General features: G+C 38.3%; 1 protein-coding gene across 1 annotated transcript in view; it reads left to right on the top strand.

The window, feature by feature from the left end:
- LOC150075772 (protein Wnt-1-like) overlaps positions 1 to 17,464 on the top strand; it is a 62,977-nt gene extending 45,513 nt beyond the window's left edge. Inside the window, exons 3-4 of the mRNA XM_090387103.1 lie at positions 15,790 to 16,055; positions 16,622 to 17,464. Of these exons, the coding sequence (XP_090243229.1) occupies positions 15,790 to 16,055; positions 16,622 to 17,113 (758 nt within the window). The 3' untranslated portion in view covers positions 17,114 to 17,464. The remainder of the gene's footprint in view (positions 1 to 15,789; positions 16,056 to 16,621) is intronic.
- Positions 17,465 to 22,220: the final 4,756 nt, after the last annotated feature.

The raw sequence follows: 22,220 nt of genomic DNA on the forward strand, positions 1-22,220 counted from the left end.
ACTGAAGTACTGTTTATTTACGAATTGGTAAAAGCATTTGCGAATAATTTTTTCCATTATAACACTGTATATTAGGCGCTCCAAGTATAGTAAATATATTACCCAGGTAACTTTGAGGGGATAGGCGATATATCCTCCCCCACGCCTTTGTTTAAAAATTAAAATAATGAATGAAACAAGAGCTTATTTGCCGATTTTTAAACAAGGGCATGAATTTCCAAATATATCCAGATAATAGATATATCCTCCTCCCCCCCATGCCCTTGTTTAAAAAATTGGAAAAAGTGGATGAACCATTGATATAGAGCATTCTTGGATATTTCAGAGTTTTACCAATTCGCTTTGGTAAAAGTCCAAATTTTGGGCTTTTATCAAAGCAAATTGGTAAATCGTAGGATTTACTGGATTTCAGGGTTTTTACGCTAACACATAACACCCAGCAAACACCTTCTTTCCCACTCTTTGAGCAGAGTGGGAAAGAAGAAGGTGTTTGCTGGGTGTTATTACATGCGATCAATATTACTGTGTACTGTCATCTGGCTTCTTCACAAGACTTTGCGTGCGACACGTTATCGTGCTTGTGTTGTTGAATGGGCGGCAACTCTGCATAAAAACTACTCATCTCGTATTCATTAACCGGGAAAAGGTTGGTAAAAAAAAAAAATAAAAAAATAAATTACATTAATTCAAACCCTCAGCGTTGGTTAGTGTTGGATGGCAAACCCCATAGCAGACCCCTTGCATTCAGGTTATAGTCTCATTAAAAACGTTCTCGGATCGTATTTTAAGCTGTGTATATTCTAATCTGTTTAACTGATTTCAGGATGAAAAACCTGTTTTTCGTTAGAAGAGATTACGGAGTACTCATCCGAAGAAATAAAGAGTACGAACATAAGATTAGCTGCCGCTCATGAAGTGTTTGGTGAAAGAGTCTACCAAGATAAGACTCTTGAAGGAGTTTTATCGGAAGTGCTGGATTGGTAAATTATGCAATGAGATATAAGTAAATTATTCATAAGTCGCCCAGTGAAGAAGAATTTGATATTAGCAAAAGACCCAACTGAAGTCCAGGTAGACTCCATTTGAATCTGAATCTAATTTTCCTCTTTAAAAAAATCTGACTGCAGAAGCAGTTTCCCTGAAAGATATGAAAATCCCAGAACTGAAATAAGAAGAGAGAGAGAGAGAGAGAGATGAAAAATAAGATTCTTTATATGCCATTTTGGGTACAAAATAACTGAGTGGGCTAGTATTCGAAAGTTTTTTTTTCACCATTACAGGAACAAGAACATTAAGTGGAATCGTAAATTTAAATATTGGATTTTTCTAATAAGAGTGAGCTATAATTTTTTTAACAGATTAATATACCTACAAGAAGGTATATTAATCTAGATAGCCAACCCTAAGATATAGTCTGCTATCAAAAGTGGCCCATTGGGCGCTCACATCCTTTCGTCAGGGCTTCCAGTCAAGCAAGCCGGACTTCTCACCCGTTTAAAGTTTGAGAATAGGTTGAGATCGTTTCGGCCACAAAGCCATTCATTTGCTTTACCAGATGAAACTGATTCCCTCGAGTCCAGCTATCCTGAAGGAAATTTCGGAGGAAACCAGCTACCTAAGAAAGTTGGTTCGATTAGTCTTTCGCCCCTTTTGATATTTTTGAATATCATGTTAAAAGTTGAACTAAGTGTTACCGTTCAGCTTTTAACATGATATTCAAAAATATCAGACCAAACAAACAAACAAACTTAACTGATTTCATCTGAAATAAAAACACAACGGTTGTAAGATTGGTTGGTTGGTTGTTGTAGGGTTTTAGGCGCATGAGCTACGTAAGAAAGAAAGTCGGGTAAAACGGCTAACTGTAGGAAGGTAATTTGCGCCTTGTCTTCGCACGCTATAATATTTTCTTTATTCAAATAAAATTGGTTTACTTTCGTTTCTCGATTCAGTCTAAAAGGATGCATGTTTTTAAAATTAGTTTACTTTACCCACACGGTACTAAGTACTATGAGTCCTAACACCTTTCCTGTTTGGGGGTTTCATTAATTAAAAAAAAAAAAAAAAGACATGGGGGCAACTTTCCGTTGAAGAAAAAAAAAAAAAAAAACAGTTGATTAACCAAAAGTTTAATGTAGGAAACATTAAATCTGAGTTGTAATACTTCAATTTTAAAATCGAATTCAAAAATTTCATCCAAAATACGACTTAAACAAGCCCAGTCGAGAAGTAAGCAATTTTTACCAACGTACAAATCTGTTTACTTTCATCAGTATAATTTTTGATGAAGTGCTTTATTTCTTGCAGATGTTCTTTTATATATTTATTTCTTAGTATTTTATTTCTGAGAAAAGCGGCAGCACTTGCTAAGTATTAAGTCTCTCTGTTCCGTGAAAACACTTGAGAAACTTGTTTAGAAATTATTTGATCATAAAGTCAGCGTGGGAAAAGCATTTAAAATTTTTTTCTCAAGCTCCAGTTTCAAAAATCCCACATTTTGAAGAACAACCCACCCGTGGTAATTTCGTTAAAATGTATGTTCCAAGAAAGTGAAGAAACAGCCCAACGACTGCTGCAAATTTCTTTATGACGTTAGTGACTCAGGTGGATATTCCGCTGACTAAGCTTATGTGGATTGATTCAAGTGTTGAGTTCCCGTCTCAATGTAAATGATGAGTCCACTTCCTTTCAAAGAATTTCTTCCAACTGAGTGCTAAGGAAATGCCTCACGGTTTGGACTAAAAGTTACAACCGTTTTGAATTCTCTCTCTCTCTCTCTCTCTCTCTCTGCTCCCCCCCCCCCAAATATTTTAAACTATAGCAAATTCTCCGCTTTTTTTAAATCCTGGTGTAAGAGATTACCATAGAGGTATTGCCCCCAAGGATGCTCTACTATAACCACTACTCAAATACCCTACTGTCCCAAAATTTCGCTAAGGATTCAAATGCTTAATAAACTAAGCTGTTGTCAACGTATAACAGCCTTTTCTCCATAATTTGTCAATCCCCTTCAGACTGAAAAAGAAGGTCTTTAAACTGCTAAATTGTGGAGACACAATTTCGCAGTTTAAAGACTTCTTTTGGCTGTTGCGATGAAACCCAACCCGCTGGTCTTCAGTCCTTGTTCCGTCGATTAGTAACGGTCTAAATGATTTGATTTCCCTAATCTTTCGAAATTATACGCCCGTTGCGAATCCGATAGAGCATGCAAGTATATGTGAGAAGCTATTGTTACTTTGGAAACGTTAATTTAACTGAATAGACGTCACTACTTGACGCGTTACACCAAGGGCCTCTTTATCGCCATTCTGTAGGTCGTTGTTTCCCGTAAACATGTAAACAGACAAGTGACATTCGATACTTCAACTTTCGTAGATACTTGTGAGGTCAGGAGCACTAACTAGTGGTACTTAACAGGGTTTTCTGATAGTAGGGGAATATGGGGAGGAGAAATAAAAGGGTTCGAACATTGTATTCCGCAGTAATTTTGGGAGACGCTCTTCATTTTGAGGGCCCCATTCTGCAGTGATACACTCACACTGCTTTTTTTGACTACTTAATATAGAATTGATCGAAGAGGCATCAAAAAAGAAAATAAATATAAAATAAAGAAATGCAGAAGTTAGGAAAGAGTTCATTGACTGCACAGCTCCAAGTAGGTGCGTTTTATCCTATGTTCATATTACCTATGTCAATGAAAGTAAACTACTGTGGTACATAAGTCACTATATCGAGGAGTTAATAAATACAATGGTATTAGTATTGGTGAAATAATGAAAACATTTTCACAATGCGGCCCAGTTAGTCGGTTTCGGAGACCGATTTCTTTTTCCGGAAAAGTCGGGTTTTTTATCCAGAGATATATGCGTTAGACGTTACATAACTTACATAACAATTCAAATAAATTGCCTGCTTTGATGAATAAATTTCAATCTATTTTTCGCAAAATGTGTGGTTTCAGTATTGATAGATTTTTATCAAACTGAGGTTTTTTGGCCAGCAAACAGAATAATAACCTGAATACACATAATTGCAGCCCAATATACTGACGCCTCAGAACCTTAGGTTTGGTTTGGCTATTATACCTAACATTTTCGCAAAAAACGAAATGATAAATTTTCTCTTTATACTCCGGGAAGACCATATAATAACTCACAAGATAGAGAGAAACAAAACCGTATTTAGCTGTCGCGGGCTTGAACCCCGTTCACTCAAAGGAAGTGTACTTGTGCCCCCACGCATCTGACCACTAGGCTACAAGCATCGGTTTGTAGTCCAACCTAAGACTGTCACATTAACAAGCATGCTATTCGTCACAGCATTTAAGCGAGAGTTTCTTTTGAGAAAATAAAGTAGTGGCCAACTGTAATCATTCATCCTTATCCTCTGAATAATGCCATCAAACCATGACAGTCAAACGAAAGCAGTCATGCATTTCCAAGAGGACAGCATGTCATTTGGATACTGCAATCTAGGAAATTAAGTTAACTCGTTTTTTCTATTCCTTTTCACATCCTATAAAATTCTTTCTCGCGTTGAAATCAAAGTATTATTTTTTTTGAACTTTCGGTATCTCAATGTTTAAATTTTGAAGGAATCGGGAGAGGGAGATAATATCCTGCGTATCGGCTTGATTAAAGTAACAATTGATAGATAAAGAAAACATAAAATAAATAAATTTGGGCATTCATGACTTAATTTGAAGTATCTATCTCGTGAGAAAATTTGTTCCAAATATAGATTCATAGGTCAAATTAAGCAGTATCAAATCTCTTACTAAACATTATTTTTAAAAAAAAATTGCACTTTTTGGAATTGTACTTATACTTGTACTGTATTTTGTTAATATAATTGTATTTTTGTAATTTTATCTTGAATTTGTATTTCGTTTTTCTTAGTCTTATTAATAAAATTAATTATAGGTACCACATGCTGCATACTTTCGGCTCATTTTTATTATTTTTTTACGACTATAACATTGTCAAAAATAATATTTTAAAATTTATTATTAATATTAAAATTGATATTAAAAATTTAATAATTCAACAATTATTAAATATTCAAATCAAATAAAACCTCCCAGATATTTTTTTCAGTGGTAAAACGAGTATGAGTACATTTCTGTACTTGTACTAGCTGTGGCGCCATCTATTTCTACCAATGTGAATTAATAAACTCCAATTATATTATTATTAAGAGCTGCTTGATGGTGAGTCATAATTATCGAATTAGTTTCCAAACTATATTTTCACAATTCGTTCGTTCATCATTATTTTAATAATTATTATATTAACGTCATTATATTTTGTGACAAATAGAAAACAACATTATATATTAGTATTTTACTTAATATTATCATAATTACAAAGTTCTCAGTGTTAGTGTGTTTTAAGTTAATAAGTTAAGCGGCAATGCAACTAAGGCTATGAGGTATCAACAGTTAAACGATCGACGTTCAAGTGAATCACATTGTCCACTTAATGTCGATCGTTAAACTATTGATCACCTTGCTGAGGTTACTGACAAACTGAATAGGTATTTTGCATTTATATTCACACATGAGCAATTCACACATTTAGGAAGGGATACCAGTTTATCAAATAACAGTTTGATAAACTTCTGATATCCCTTCTCAAATGATAATTGAAATGTTGTGACAACTGAGAGGAAAGTGGAAGATAATTTGTTGAAGCTAAACATTAAAAAAGGCTACTGGAGTGGATGGGATCTCACTCATTGTATTAAGGAAAGTAGCAAAAGAGGTAAGCAAACCCTTAGCCATAATTATAAGAGCATCTTTGGATGGACTGGAGACATAACGTGAATTTTTTCTGCAAAATTCACGTTGCATCTTTCACGTTTTGCAATTCACAAAGGGTGACATAATTAATTACACACTTGTTAGCTCGACTTCTGTTCCACGAAAAATAATGAATCACTGGTTACCGGACCATCTAAACAGGAATACAATTATACAATAGTCAACATGAATTTGCTAAGGGCTCATCTTGTCTAACCAATCTGATTGCATACTGTGATGCAATAAAAAAGAACTGGATTTAAAAAATAATTTTAATATCATATACTTTCACTTCGGGAAAGCTTTTGATACTGTTAAAGGACTGTTGTGCAAATTTGAGTATGGGACATTAAGGGCAAGTTACTTCTATGGATAAAGTGATGGTTGAGTGAGAGAAGACAGAGTAATGTTGATAAATGCAAGGTACGATAAATGAATGTTGATAAATGCAATTTAACGTTGATAAATGCAAGGTACTGCACATGGGTAACAGTAATCCCAGACTAACGCACCAACTGTGTGGCACTACACTCAAGGTAATTGGAAATAAAAAATAAAAAAAACCTAAGGAGAATTGTGCAGTCAGATATATAGTTCTCTGAGTAGTGTAGACAGTCTGCCAGGATAGTTCATGGGGTTTTGTCAATGATATTTAGGAACTGTGCCAGCAGGATGATATCCCATTGTTCAAAGCAATGGCCAGGTTGCATCTTCGCTACTGCATACAGGTCTGGAGACTACATTTCAGCAGCTTTTCTGGAACTTGTGCAGAGAAGGGCAGCGAGATTGGTGACGGGAACGAAAGGGTGGTCATGCCAAGAAAGGCTTCAGTTTTGCAAATTTCGACGTCTGGAGACCGGGCACCTGCGAAATGACCTGATTGAGGTGTTTAAAGCTTTGAATGGATCTAGCAAGCTCAGTGCTGATGGCGTTCTTCCTCTTGCTCAGACTACATGAAGGGGCATGAAGTGTAGATGGAAATAGAGGAAGGATAGTTGCAGATAGATGTATGTACAGTGTACGAAAGTTTTCCTTCAGCCAGCGGGTGGTTCTTTGTTGGAACAACCTGCTTCCGTTTGTTGTTGTTAAAATGGGTAGTTTGGATAAATTCATGGAAGTACTTGATAAATTACTTTTTTCTTAAGAACTTTTTATAGCTGACCTGTTCAATATGAAATATCGGTATATATTCATTTAACCTACTTGGAACTAGGTTATCAAGATCTTAACCTCATTCCTTAACGATTGTTATAAAGTTCCTAATATGAGAACATTCGTTTTTAAGTAAGAACAAAATTGATTGATACCACAAATCTCAAATTTGTGACATTAATCAATTTATCAATGCGTATTGCGTGTGTTATGGGTCAGGTTGCTGTTTACTGGATGAAAACTCAAGTTTCCGCGAAAAAAAGTTAAACCATGCAACCCCAGCTTGAGAGTGTGAAAAAAGCCTTAAAAAATCCTCCCGTCATTGATCGAACTTCCGAATTCGAACTTCCACCTTTTCCACCTTGTGTGGAAGGACTGAAATTTTAACCACTCTGCTACGCGCGAGGGCCTGAGAAAATGTAAATTGGAACTTCTGAATGATATACCACTACTCATGTAACTCCATGAAAGTTCTTTTGACAATCATGATGTGCAAAGTAAGACGATCTGCCGCTGATACTATGCAGGGCAGTGATGGGGCGCAAAGAAGTTTGTGTCTTATTGAACCCAGTCGCAATTTGTTTGCTACATTTGTGTAGCAAATGTAGAATTAAAACTTCAAACATCATCATCAGCAATAGTTCTCGGATTTGCGATTCCCTTAGTGTCGGAATGACTCCAATGTTTCGCAATTCTGCTTTTAATATATTCAGCATTGGCGCAATACTACCCACTTAACATCACGTTTCCGATAAATTCAATCAAAGTCCAATTCTTTTAACTGTACTGCCGCATTCCATTCCAAATAGCTATCGAGACATTAAATGTTTCATTCGCTTTATTCTACCACTTGAGACACATCAAAGGGTTATCGTCAGCCAAGCTATCATCAATTGGGACGTGTCCACGCAAATACACCACTAATCTGGATGTACTGAGCTTGTATAATCGACAATGATTGACATTTCCTCATTTGTTCAAGCAATTCGCTTCGTTTCTTCAGTTGAATGATGAAATCAGTAGTTATACCCACCTTTAAGCCACTTATAGACCTACTGGGATGATGCAAACGAATTAAATGCAATCTGTACTCAAGGTTACTCTCGCCCCTTCTCATTGCTTTCATAATAAGGGGACTGACTATGCGGCAATGCAACAGCCAGTTCGAATAGTTCAAAAGCAATTGAAAGCTGTTACCCGTATCAGTAGATATTTATGAGTTCACTGATATTGACCTACCGCACATTGCATTTATTTCCCTGCTAGAGCGCCTCTTTTGGAATTACCTTCAAAACTAGCACAGCGACTGCGACTTATCTTCTTCTTAACTGTGTGTGTGTGGAACTTGACTGGGCTCTTTCCTGGCTAGCTCAGAGAAGTTTTAATGGTGGTTTTTCACTTAACTGAATTAGTCGTTTTCAGGGAGCATAGTGTCATCCCCCCTCCGGAAACCTGTGTTTTTATTCACGCGCGAACAGGCAAACGGATCATATAATACATGTCATTCACAGGCACAGTTTAGAGACCCCGTGTGGCTTAGTAGACCTGTTTTCGGAAACCCAATCAAATGCAGAAATACTGTCTTGCATATCTCCAATTGAGTCTTCCCGGTAGTACAGCGGGTACAATCATTGTCCTCCCACACCTGGTTAAAAAGGCCTAAGTTCGAATCCTGTCAATGCCATGGTGAATTTTTATGGGCTTTTTTCACAACCTGGTTTAATTAGCTAGTCTCAAGGGAGGTTTGCATGGCTTTTTCTCCCGGAAAATCGAGTTTTTCTTCCTCAAACTGGGGAATCAATATAACGTGTCTGTAATTGCATGTGTTCTTGGGTAGGCTTACTGTTTGCTGGACGGAAAACGCAAGTTTTCGGGAGAAAAATCATGCAACCCTCTCCTGAGATTGACTGATTCAGCTCCATTGTGAAAAAAAACAGAAAACCTACCGGGATTCGAACTCACGACTTTTCCACTCCCTGTGGACACTGATTATAACCACAGTGCAAACCAGTAGTATTGCGGAGGTGATTTTCAACAGTCATTGTACAATATGGATGGATGGGTGAGGAGTACACAATTTCTTACTGCCTTTATCAGTACAATATTTCTGCAATAGTTGCACATTGTTTCATGCATTTCTTCCTCTCCGTGAGTTTTACAGCGAAGATCTATGACTTTAAACTTTTCTAATATGATTCTATAGTTCCTAACCAATAAATCCCTATTAAACATGGCGCCTCCGTAGCCAGGTGGGAAGGAGCAGCAGTGCGTAGCACACGCTTCTTGATTAGACCGGGGTTCGAGCCCGTCACCACCAAATACGGAGGATGCGGAAAGGTTAAGGAATGACCACCGCATATCCTGGAGCAATATGGCCTTAGTTGCTAATGCTCCTAAAAAAAAACCAAACAACAACAACAACAACCCTATTAAACATAATTTTCTTTGACTTCAAAGCACTTGAAAATGATCGATTCCAGCTCTTAATCTTAAAAAAATACTACAACTGATCTATTCCTTAATGTTCATACTAGAAAGTCTGTTTCACACAAAATAATCCATTATCTAATTTCGATCGATTCTACTGCACAATTATACATCAAGATAGATCGCGTAGCCGAGTGGTCAAGCACCAGTTTTGGTACCAGTGACTGTTGTTCAAGAACGCATAACTGCTAAAGATGGCGCTGTTTCTTATACTCTCTCTCTTTGTCTTGCTAACTCCTCTGACCTCGTGGTCATCACGGTGTATAAGCAGAAAATTTTTATTTATTTAAAGGTATATCCCACAGTGCAATATTATCATCTACCTTCTTCGCAGCGATCTTGGAACCGTTATTTGGAACTTACCCTAATTTCAGCCCATACTGGCAATTTGAAGTCTTTCCTCTGATTTCGAAAAACCCTCGATACACACAGTGATAGTAAATTAACTAGTCCAGTGACGACACGATTCAATTTATAATATGCTACAAATGAACAACACCAAGCAGCGCTCCTTCATGATGGCTTGAACAGAGTTCAGAGATGGTCAGAGAAGTGTCAGCTGTGTTTTAATGCTACTAAATGCAAGGTCTTACATTTGGGGAACAGCAATCCTCAAATAAATTATATACTTGGTGGGATTGAATTAAAAACAGTGGAGGAGGAAAGAGATCTGGGAGATATGAAGTTTTCTGAACAGTGTAAACAGGCAGCCAGGAAAGCCCATGGTGTCCTATCGATGATTTAACGAACGTTATCCTCTAGAGATAGGGAGGTCATAATCCCACTGTAAGACCAAATTTGGAATACTGTGTTCAAGTATGAAGACCTTATCTAAAAAAAGGCATTGAGTTTCTTGAAAGAGGTCCAAAGACTGGCAACTCGAATGGTGAGATCGGCAAATGGGCGACCGTACGAGGAAAGACTCCGATTGTGTGGGCTACAGTGCTTGGCAACGAGGCACCTTAGAGGTTACCTGAATGAGGTTTATAAGGCAATGTGAGGAGTTAGTAAAATGAATAAAGGCGGAATTTTCAATGTTGTAAAGGATTCCAAAACTAGGGGTCATAAATTTAAATTCCAGGGTTTGAGGTTTAGATTAGATTGTAGGAAGTTTTCTTTTAGCCAGCGAGTTATTGATAACTGGAACAAGTTGCCCTCGCAGGTAGTTGAGTTTGCATATATTCAAAGGTCAACTGGATAGCTAACTGTGGGAGGAGGGAGTATATAATTTGTGTTTCCTCATCTACTTGGTGATTTTTGTTAGCCAGTGCAGCAAAAGCCTGTGGCTTCCTTGCACTAATGGTGAATACTATTACTGTTGATGTCTTTAATAAAGACACAAAATAGGGATAATATCCCAAGATTCTGTTGTTGTAGGGTTTTAAGCGCATCAGAAACTTAGGCCGTATTGTGCCGTATATAATATGTTTGTAAATTTCTCGTTTTCTCTGGTTGATTTGCTGTTTGCTAGACGAAAAACCCGAGTTTCCAGGAGAAAAACCATGCTACACTCTCCTGACACCGACTAACTCAGCCACGTTGTGAAAAAGGCTCATAAAAATTTCTCGCATCATTGACGGTATTGAACTCAGGTCTTCTCCATGTGTGCAGGACGGTGATTACCCTAAATTACCCATGAGGGCAATCTAGGGTGATGCTACTTTCAGCGCCAAGAGTAAACAGATAGATACAACGTGATGCTGATAAGCCGATATATATACTGAGTTGGCTTTGCATTAGAACTGCTCTTTGTGTAGCAATGGACTAGTCTTTCCGCTGGTGAAGGCGTCAAGTAAACTCGGGAACGGCTGACATAAGATTATAGTTCGCACACGTGATGATCAGTTTTAGAGCATCTGAGAAGAAGAATGGGTCGGCGTGGAGATCTTTCCGATGTGAAAGTGGAGTGAATGTGGGAAGGAGGGCAAGATGTGCAGGTACCAGTATCTCGACAACATGGTCAAGTCCTGTTGTGTGGTGTAACCAGTTTACCGTGACTGGTCAACCAACCAACTAAAGGTCACACTTGATACAGCCACATGTGGTTGACATCGTGTGCCTCGTCTTCTAGCACAGTAGGACGCAGCACAGTGGTCCAGCTAACCACTCAGTACAACGTACGAAGAGGAAAACCAATATCCACATGAAATATACGCCGGACATTAATTCATATAGGTTATGGCAGTCGACGGCCGTCACGGGTACCCATGCTCACTGCGAGACTCAAGAAACTGCGCCTTCATGGGCACATCACCACCAACACTGGCCCATCAACATGTGGAAATCTGTCGCCTGGTCTGGTGAATTCCGTTTCTAATTCTATCATGCTAATTAGGGTATATCCGCATTTGGAGTTCGACGTACTGTTGGTGTTCGGCAGGCTGGAGGTCGTGATGGGGGACTGTTTTCGGCATGTCATGGATCCTCTAATCACCATTAATTAATGGCTCGATGGGACGATTTTCTTTCTTCCGTCGCCCACCAAGTACCTTCTTGGTGACATTGTATCCAAATAACTCGGGCGCTGTCAACAAGACTACGACCTATAACTGTTGCTAACTGCTTCAGGAACATAGCAATGTATTCTCCGCTGTCCCATGGCCACCCAACTCAGCCGAACTCAATCAAGTTCAGCACGTTTAGGACCTATTGTAAAAGGATATACCTGACAATATGTGGGCATTATTTGACTCATTATGCAACAAATGGGCAGCACTACCACAGGACACCCTGCAATACTTTGTGGGGCTCATGCCAAGACGGGTACTGATTGTATTAACTCGGGGACGACCACAGGTCAGAGGAGTTCACAAAATAGAGAGAATACAAGAAACAGCACCGTATTTAGCAGTCACGGGCTTGAACCCCGGTCACTCAAGGCACGTGTACTAATGAACCCTCGCGCTTGACCACTCGGCTAACAGCAAAAGAAGGCCTCGCGAGGTATTAGGAAGGCATTGCAAATCCAAGTCCGTTGGCTTTTTCAATGATTTTATGAAATGCAATCCATAATTATCTGTACTGTACATAGCATGCAATAATAGCTGTTACATTGGACATATCGTCCGTAACAATAGTTTCGCACTGATCATTAGAGGTCTGGGGTCGAATCCCCTTCACGACTGGAGGAAATTCTAAAGGTCTTTTCAATCGGGGTTTAGTTATCTGATCTCAGACGGAGGGAGTAGGGTTTTCTTTTTACAGTGAGTTATTCTGGATTTTTCAGCCCTCACAACATGATCGGCCCGCGAACAGACATAATGCACTATGGAGCAATATGGACCGAATCGGACATCTTTTTATAGTGTTGCCATATTATTCCACTCTGATGTATTCTCAATACAGTACTGTACATTGCTGTAGCCAGCAGGCTATTCAGGGGTGAACCCAGATGGTGAATAAAACTGATTTCACAATAAAAATTGCGTGCTTTATTAAAAGAATGAACCTAATTAGAGGGTTCGTACCAAACAGTAATTAATTGAGTCTTGTCGAAAGACTCGTCGCTTGCAACATATGACTTAAAAATTAACTGTTTGGTTATCCTTATAAACTTGCTGGTTTATCTCAGGAAATTTTTAGAATAAAACCTGAGCTCACAGACGAAAAAAAAAAAAAAAAAAAAGCACAGAAATTTTTTAGAATGAAAAAAGGAAAGGAGATGACGAGTTCATTAAATCCCGTCAACATTCCAGACTAGACTGACGCCATATTTTTGTAGCTGTGGGGTACTTTGTCTCCCGGGAAATCTGGCGTAGCTCTCACTTAGTTAGTAAACTGAACTGTAATTACCAGTCATTACATGGACAATTACATCGGGCCATATAGATAATTGATTGATAGCATCTCTACTTCCTCTAACTTCTGCTTGACCACACCTCATACATTTAACTGTAACCTTGATTCCACTGTTTTCCCCCCTCTCCCATCCACGGTGGCACACATCGTTCCACAGCCTTTGGGTGCGTCTTGGTTCTGCTCAGAGAAGCTTCACAGGCGAGGTGGGCTAAATGCAGACTACTGGTGGATACACGCGATCTCGCTTTTATGTCCCACCGGTGTCAAGGGTCATAAAATTAGCTATCAAAATATGTGCTTTCTGGAGAGGAAGGAAAACGAGAATTTGTTTTAGGTCTTTAAAAACACTGTGGAATTTTGATGGAAATGCTTACCAAACTGGATGTAAAAACAAGGGTAAATGCGCAGTAGAAATCACAGATGAAGGTGTTATGCGAAATATCATACATTAAGAAAATTGCAATGAAACTAAATTCCTGTTTGTTCTTGTACCACTTTTTAAAGAGCTGCAGACAACCGCTGTGTACATTTTATCAGCAGAAATTACGTAATGATTGTCTTCATTTCACCTTCGAGGGGCGCTGCTTTTTATACATCCACAGATTTCAAAGCAACACTCTCCAGCCATCCTGTTAGTCCTAAAGATGTGGAGCAGTCGCTGGATATCAGAACAGGCAGTTAACAATATTCATTTGGACCAGCGATGAAACTACAAGTAGCATGTGTTACATATGGTTCGATATTTGACTCAAAGCTCCGTTTCAACCGCCCATCTCGAATACCTACTCATGAAGGCTCTCCGTTTAAGATGGCACGTGAGTAAACACCTGCTTGACAAGCAGGACTGTGCAATTACCAAACGATACACCACTGCCTCCGAAGTCAGGAATCAGCTACTACAACCAATATAAGCCAGTACTCTACAGAATACAGGCTACTCAAGTAGACAATCAAAAATCATCGTCTACCTCTTCAGCAAGAAGACCTGGTCGCATCTCTTAGTATTAAAAAGGTTATCAACTCTAATTGAAGACAAACACCTAAGATGAACTGTAAAAATGATTGATGGCTGACAGGAAATTTATAATTTATTTAAGGCGATTAAAAGTAAATACTATCTGCTGTGATCAATACGAGACCATCAACTAAAGAATAAGTCAATAAATACTATTCTTTCTGAGAGATAATTTTAATTTATGGAGATTCCTCAGTACTGTTTTTTTTTTTTTTTTTTTTACCTTCCTATTGATTGCATATGTTTGTTCAAATGGATTGAAGTCTGGCCAGCCCGTTGTCCATTTTGTTCTTGAATATCTTCAGTTTCCAGGTACGCTTTTGGCAGCTCAACCCATCCATCATATGAAGAGGAACGTGACTTAACGAGAATGCTACGCGAGGACCGGTCGTGGAATTCGGGAATACAAAAATTAATGTGGGTAAAAGGACAGCAAGGACGATCTCTCCTTGTCTAGACTGAGGGGAACGGTCTCCTTTATCGGGATTTGGGGGCTCTTTTTAGTGTTGGGCTCGGGTACATTCACTCATTGCACTCCCTAAGGATCGAGCCTATGTCGCCGTAGCTGCCACACCACCTTTCTCTGATATTCAGGAGATGGTAAACTTTTCTTTTAGGTGAGCAACTTTCAAATTTTTGCAAAGCTGTTAATATATAAGATTTATTTTATCTCACATACTTTAGTGTGTTTCCTCATCGAAATCAGTGATTGCATCCACGAAAGCAATTCTCTGTGGATGGAAAAGACCCGACTTTGAATCCCGTCGATGACAGGAGGAATTTTTATGTTTTTTTTTTTTTTCACAACGTGGCTGAGTTAGTCGGTCTCAGGTGAGGTTAGCATGGTTTTTTCACCCGGAAACTCCGGCTTTTCGTCCAGCAAACAGAAAATCGACCACAGAACACACGCAATTTACAAACAGTATACACAGAACAACATGGCCTTAGTCGCGGATGTGCCTAAAACCTAATAACAACGACAACAACAGCAGCAGCAGTCATCGATTTTTTTTTAAAACAGTCGTTGTTAGTGGTGGTTTTTAGGATCATCAGCGACATAGAACATGTTGCTCCGTGTGTATTTTGTTTGTACAAGTGTGTTCGAAGAATTATCTAAAATTCCGAGCTGTGTGGAATTCGAAGAGTTCAATTTGAGTCCCGATTGAAGAGGACTTTGAGAATTCTTCCAGTCTATAACTGAATTTTAACCCAAACTTCATTAAATGAGTAACAACGACATGCTGGACAGACAACTTGTGTAACTAATATTCGTAAAATCGGACAAACTAACTTATTGTGATTTTCTTTTGTTGAGGATCTGCGTCCTCATTTTGAATTTAAATCCATGGTTTGAATAAAATAAAAAAAAATCTTTTGTTTTTGTATATATTTCTTTGTAAAAAAAAATATTGCGTGGAATAATTATTATTTTCAAACATATATAATAATAGGAATGTGTTTCTATTTTGTATGTATTGGATTCGAATATATGAAAACAATTTCGATAAATTCCGTTTTCAATTTTTTGTTTCTTTAGGTTGTCGAGAGACGGCGTTTGTGTACGCTATTACAAGCGCCGGAGTGGCTCATGCAGTCGCTCGTGCGTGTAGCGAAGGGAATATTCAGTCGTGCAACTGCGACTACCGACAACGAGGGCCCAGCGGTCCGGAATGGGAGTGGGGAGGTTGCAGCGACAACATCGATTTTGGTTACAAGTTCACCCGGATGTTCGTCGATTCTGCGGAAAAAGGAAGAGACCTCCGCTACGTCATGAATCTCCATAACAACGAGGCAGGACGCGCTGTGAGTATTCGAGGTCTAATCTGCTTTTGTTAATCGTTCAATTTAATCTTCTGCTGGCAAGTTTAGAAAATATCAGTTTCGTTGAGAAGTTGCCAAAATAAAATATATATATAAGTGCCAAAAGAAAATTAAGTTGCCAAAAGAAAAATATATATATTTAAGTGCCAAAAGAAAAATATATATTTAAGTGCCAAAAGAAAATTAAGTTGCCAAAAGAAAAATATATATTTAAGTGCCAAAAGAAAATTAAGTTGCCAAAAGAAAAATATATATTTAAGTGCCAAAAGAAAATTAAGTTGCCAAAAGAAAATTACGTTGCCAAAAGAAAAGATATATTTAATTTAAAAATAAAAATTTAATTTTTATAATGGAAATTGGTTATATGTTCATTTATTATTCTTGTTAACGATTGTGAAAAGCTTGAATTTAAATGAAATAATGTCGAAATGATTGGTAATTGTTTCATATTTCACATCGTGGAATAAGCAAGTTGCTTGTGTGTGTGTGCGCGCGCATGTACGCGTTGTCGACTTCGTTCTAATCGTTTTTCTTTCATCTCTTTACAGCACATCGCTACTGAGATGAGACGAGAGTGTAAGTGCCACGGGATGTCGGGCAGCTGCTCCGTCAAAACCTGCTGGATGAGATTACCGTATTTCCGTGATGTCGGTTATAACATGAAAGATCGCTTCGACGGGGCGTCTAAAGTGATGGTAAGCAATCAGGGTAACTTCCGCCGGGCCAAACGCAAGCAGAGATTCCGACTGAAGCCTGCAGATCCGAATCACAAACCCCCGGGGAAGATGGATCTGGTCTATTTCGAGACCTCCCCCAACTTCTGCTCCTCCAATGCTAAAGTGGGAGTGTCGGGGACACGAGGACGTCCGTGCAACCATTCGTCGATGGGGACGGATGGATGTGAGATCATGTGCTGTGGGCGTGGCTATCATTCGCAGATCAGGGATGAGGAGGAGAGATGTAATTGCACTTTCCACTGGTGCTGTCAAGTGGAGTGCAAGATATGTAAAAGCCGCAGGATTGTGAACACCTGTCTATGACGTGTGCCCACCTTGCAGGGGGGGGTAAACTCCATATCCTGACCGTACTGAGACAATAAACGTGTTTTGTTCTTCGGGCGAATCTATTTCGGCATTCCACTTCCCATCTTGGACGATGAGCCCAAGATCTCCTACCTCATTCCATAGATACCGTCCATACGGATGCCCGCGTGAATTGCAGTGACATTTGAACTTTTGGCCCCGTGTAGGTACCGAGTGTAGACGACCCTCGCTATTGACTGGTGATTCGTTCTATATGTATATTCGAGGTTCACCGTGTTTAGTGCTGGTGATAATTTATTGTATGACGGACTGCTAGTCCCCCTGTACAAACACCCCTGGTGTGTATTTATTCCCCCTGTTTAATAAAGTCGAGTACTTACAGCTGTTATAAAGATACTTTATTGAGCATAAATTAATTAAAAATACAATCGCATTCAATGCGACATTGAATGTATATACGTGGCCGAGTTAGTCGGCTTCGTATATAAACAAATTTTAAACTTCACATTTTACTTTAATATTAAATTTATGAAAAACCTGGAGGAGATAATCCACTTATATGGGAGGATTGTCTTGTCCTTTGGCGTGTTTCTGCAGCAAAAGAGATTTAAAATGCCTGGTTAATGATCTTACCATACAAACAGCAGAACAAACTTTGCCTTCACAGCGAATTGCTCTGGTTCTGCATTATTTTCAAACAAATGTCATTGTCAATAGCTTAACTGTCATTTATTTAAAAGGGACCAATAAGGCTTGAAACAGGTTGACACGGCAGCATCTCATCTTTTTAATAAATAGCAGATTAACTTTTTGGCGTTGCCATTTCTTTGAATGTGCAATATCATCAACTTGTGAAGGGAAAATGTACAGCTGTGAGAGAATAACACCTGGGCAACTTATATGCTGCTGGTGAAAAAAAATAGACGAAAGAATAAGACAATCGTCCTAACTTAAGTTTTAATTACGGCATTAGCAATTTTATAAACGGCTGGGGGGGGGGGTGACTGGTGTTATGATATCAGACATAAAGGTTACCATCAATATAATCAGGTGCCCAGGAAGGTGCACAGTGTATTTTCACCTTTGCGTTTTTATTTGGAATGAAGGAGGTTATTACTCCGTTATATGGATCAAGAAAGTCACTCGGCTTGAAATATTGTGTTCAAATCTGGGGGCGGCATCTAAAGTCAGATGTTAAACTTCTTGAAAGGCTCCAAAGACGGGCGACTGGTGAGATAACAAGGGACGTCCATATTACGAAGATGTGGCTTGAAAGTTTGAAAACAGGACATCTCAGAGGTGATTTGATCGAGGTGTATGGGAGTGGGAAATAAACGATGCAATTTCAATGGAATTTTAACATTGAAATGGGGCAAAGTAACCTGGGGCCTAAATACAAAGTATTGGGGAAAACTAATAACCGGAATCTCAGAAAGTTTACAATTGGTCAGCGTGTTGTCGGCCACTAGAATAAGCTGTCTTTGTGAGTAGTGGAAAATTAAGGGACAACTGGATTCTTTTTTGACATGGGAAGGGTGATAAAAGAGAAAATACTGTACACTAGTAAAAGGGAATATACTGTCTCATAGACGTTCTGCTGCATGCCTTTTCTACAGATACTTCCATGGACACTGTTCTTCTAAACTGGCTTCTATAATCCCCCCCCCCCCTCTCTCTCTCTCTCTCTCTTCCGACGTAGTCCGAACACGTGTCACAACTAGTCAACATCCATTTACTGTCCAACTTCAAACTCTCAGAACCAACTTTTCATCTTCCTCGTTTATTCATTCAATTTCCGTTTTCTGGAACAAGCTCCCTTCGTACGTATTTCCTGAAAATTACAATCTACAGAAGTTCAAAGTCTAATATCAACAAGTATCTTCTTTTATCTTTTCAACCTTCAGCCCATGCACGGTACTAAGTACTATAGGTTCTAATACCTCTCGTGCTTGGGGTTTTTTATTAAAAAAAAAAAAAAAAACACTGTCCTACCAAAGTCACAGGACTCTTGTTAAAAACAAATACAGTATACTTATTCAAAGAAATGCCACTGTAAAAGGTCGTCTTGGCCTAGCCTTAATTCTTCATTCCGATTCATGACAAAGATGTTTAATTTGGTTTTAGATTGATATTCACTGTTCTTTTCAATCTACGCTTTCAATTCGTTCTGGAGTGGCCTGGTTAGGAGTGGCTCGCAACATGCCAATCGCCCTTCTTGTTGTTGTTGTTGTTATGGGAGTTTAATGGCGCATAAGCTACTATGGCTATAATGCGCCTATTCATTTTTTATATAGGGAAATCAAAAATTTTTATAAAATCAGAAAAGATTAAAAAGTCCAATCTGCTTCAGAAAGTTGAAAAATTCGAAAATATTTGCCTTGTCACCAATGAGATTCTCTAGAGTTATTGGTTTATTAAGATTTACCAGTGATAGCAGGGTTGACGTTCTGTCTTCTCTATAGTAGGGGCAGTCAATGAGTATGTGTTTAATAGTCAGATTTATATAATAATGTGGACACTGTGGTGGATCGTCTTCTCTAAGTAAATAAAGATGGGTTAGATGGTATGACCTATTATTGCCCTTGATAGGACTACTTCTTCTCGTCTTGATGTACAGATACTGGAGCGCCAAATTTTCGGATCGTGTTTGAGAGTGTCAGATTGTTGTTCATTCTGACAAGCATGCAGCTTGAATAGTTAATGAATCGCCCTTGTGTGTAGCACAGTTGGTAAGATTGCAGTCCTCCCAAACCAGAGAAAAAGATCTGAGTTCGAATCCCGTCGATGTCGGAAGGAATTTTTATGGACCTTTTTCACAACGTGGTTGAGTTAGTCGGTCTCAGGCGAGGTAGCATGGTTTTTTCTCCCGAAAACTCGGGATTTCTTCCAGAAAGCAGAAAATCGACCACAGAACACAAGCAATTTACAGACGGTATACATAGAGAGCAATATGGCCTTAGTCACTGATGCTCCTAAAACCCTTTTACAATGACAACAACAACCATGCCAATCGACATTATGCATTTGCTTTTGTTATTAAAGGCTTGTGAGTTTCAGCTATTTTTTCAAAATTTATCAGTATAGTGGAAACACTTTGAGGCTTGTCTGTGCCGCTCACAGCTCCAACCATCTCAGATGACAAGATGAAGTGACACCTAAGGCATATTTTAAAGCGTATCGATTCCTGTCCACCAGTATTTTATGCCAACTGGAGCACACTGTTTTCTTGAGCTCAGTGTTACTTTTTTGGCTTCCATTTCTTTGGCATCTTGTAAACTTCGAATGTTTAATTCCTGAGAAATCGCCCGTAGAGACATTTTCTTTCTGAAATCCTGCTACTCTTTTAAGCATGTATAGTGTTTGGGGTATTACTTCGAAATCCAAAGTGGTGCGAGTGCACCACCTTTGGATTTCGAAGTAATACACAATTTTTAATCTTTTCATTAATTTATTGAAACATTAAAATACAAATTCTACAAAAAAACCTAAAATATTAATTCAAATAATATTAGTAAAATAATAAGAGGAGTTTACCTCAATATAGTACGTAGAACACTTCCGTATGATACCCTCCAGAAATTAAAACGAAAAAATCGACAACTTACCCGTACATTAGATTAAAATATAAATAATTAAATAATCAATTTAGCACAATTCAAATCAATTTAAAACAATTAAAAATCAAATTAACGCAATTAAAAGAATCTAACGAAAATATTCAAAACGATTTTCCTTCCTGAAGCTCACAACGCATTTCGAACGTATGTCGTGATCACAGGAATGAAAATTACCGAATCGGGTTAAACCTGAAACTTAAATAGTGATTATTTGTCTTCGCGCATGCGCGTAAAGGTCCACGCATCGGAGATCAAATATGGCCACCGAACATTAACAGAATTCTCGTGTAATTTAATTTCAACGGTTTCTGCAATTAATAGTCGTGTATAATTATGTTGAACGTTAAGTATTTTGGCCTCGTTAAATAAAAAAGTATGTTTTTCGTTAATGGCATGAAAGGCTAATTCTGACGCTGCTGAACGAGAAGCACGAACTGAGGCTTCGTGTTGATTTACACGAATATTAAGAGAAAATCGCGTCGAACCTTGGTAAGACGAGTCGCAATCACCGCAAGAAATGTTGTATACCAGATCATTAATTTGTGTTGCGAACGCTGAAAGAACCGAGCGATTGTTCAGTATAGTGTGTAACTTCCGTATTGGCCTAGCTACAATTTTAAATTCGGTATCTTTAAAGAATCTGTTAAGCTGTTTGTACCACTGTTCAACATATGGGACAGAAATAAAGTATTTTTTGATATTACTATTGTTGATTGGTGTAGTATTTTGTATCCTATCCTTAGCTTGTACCCTAATTCGGTTTATTGTGGTAATGGAATAACCCCTGTTTAAGAATCTGCTAGTTAATATTTGTATTTCTGAGTCCAAAGCAGATTCCGTCGTTGAATATTTATAGGCATTTAGAAATTGATTAAAGATCTTTTGTAGGTGAACGGGTGATAGCTATTATAATGGAGAAGCATACCGGTGTTTGTAGGTTTTCGATAGATGCTAAATTGTATTTTATTCGAGTCCCGGGTAAGCGTGAAATTTAGAAAGTTTAATGACTTTGTATCCGTATCCTCCCTTTCCAATGTAAATTTGAGTCTAGAATGAATATTATTAAACGAATGTAAAATGTCTTGGATAGTACTACTATCGGTAAGAAGTGAGAAGGCTCAAACCCATTGGTAATCCAAAAATTTGTTTGTACACCTTGTCTCGAAAGGTCATACTATCTAATTCAAATAATTTATGAAACAAGAACAAAATTAAAATAACTTATTTTAATTGAATAATTATTTGGTGAACAAAAAATTAATTCCCACATGCATCACCTTGTAAAATATCCTACTGGAGCCTCCAGCAAAGCAGACAATCGGACCAGAGAACCCACGCAATTTATTGACATAATACGCATGAGTAGGTGAGATTTCCCGTGGTTCTAATATGACATTTTTTTTTTTTTTTTTTTTTTTACCCATTCTCTTTTTCCGGGACTGTGGAGAGGTTTCCCCTTTTGTTTGGATTTGAGGGATCTTTGCAAT

The sequence above is a fragment of the Mastigoproctus giganteus genome, chromosome 13 (genome assembly GCF_048544385.1).
Source record: "Mastigoproctus giganteus isolate SK-2022 chromosome 13, ASM4854438v1, whole genome shotgun sequence".
Taxonomy (NCBI): Eukaryota; Metazoa; Arthropoda; class Arachnida; order Uropygi; family Thelyphonidae; genus Mastigoproctus; species Mastigoproctus giganteus.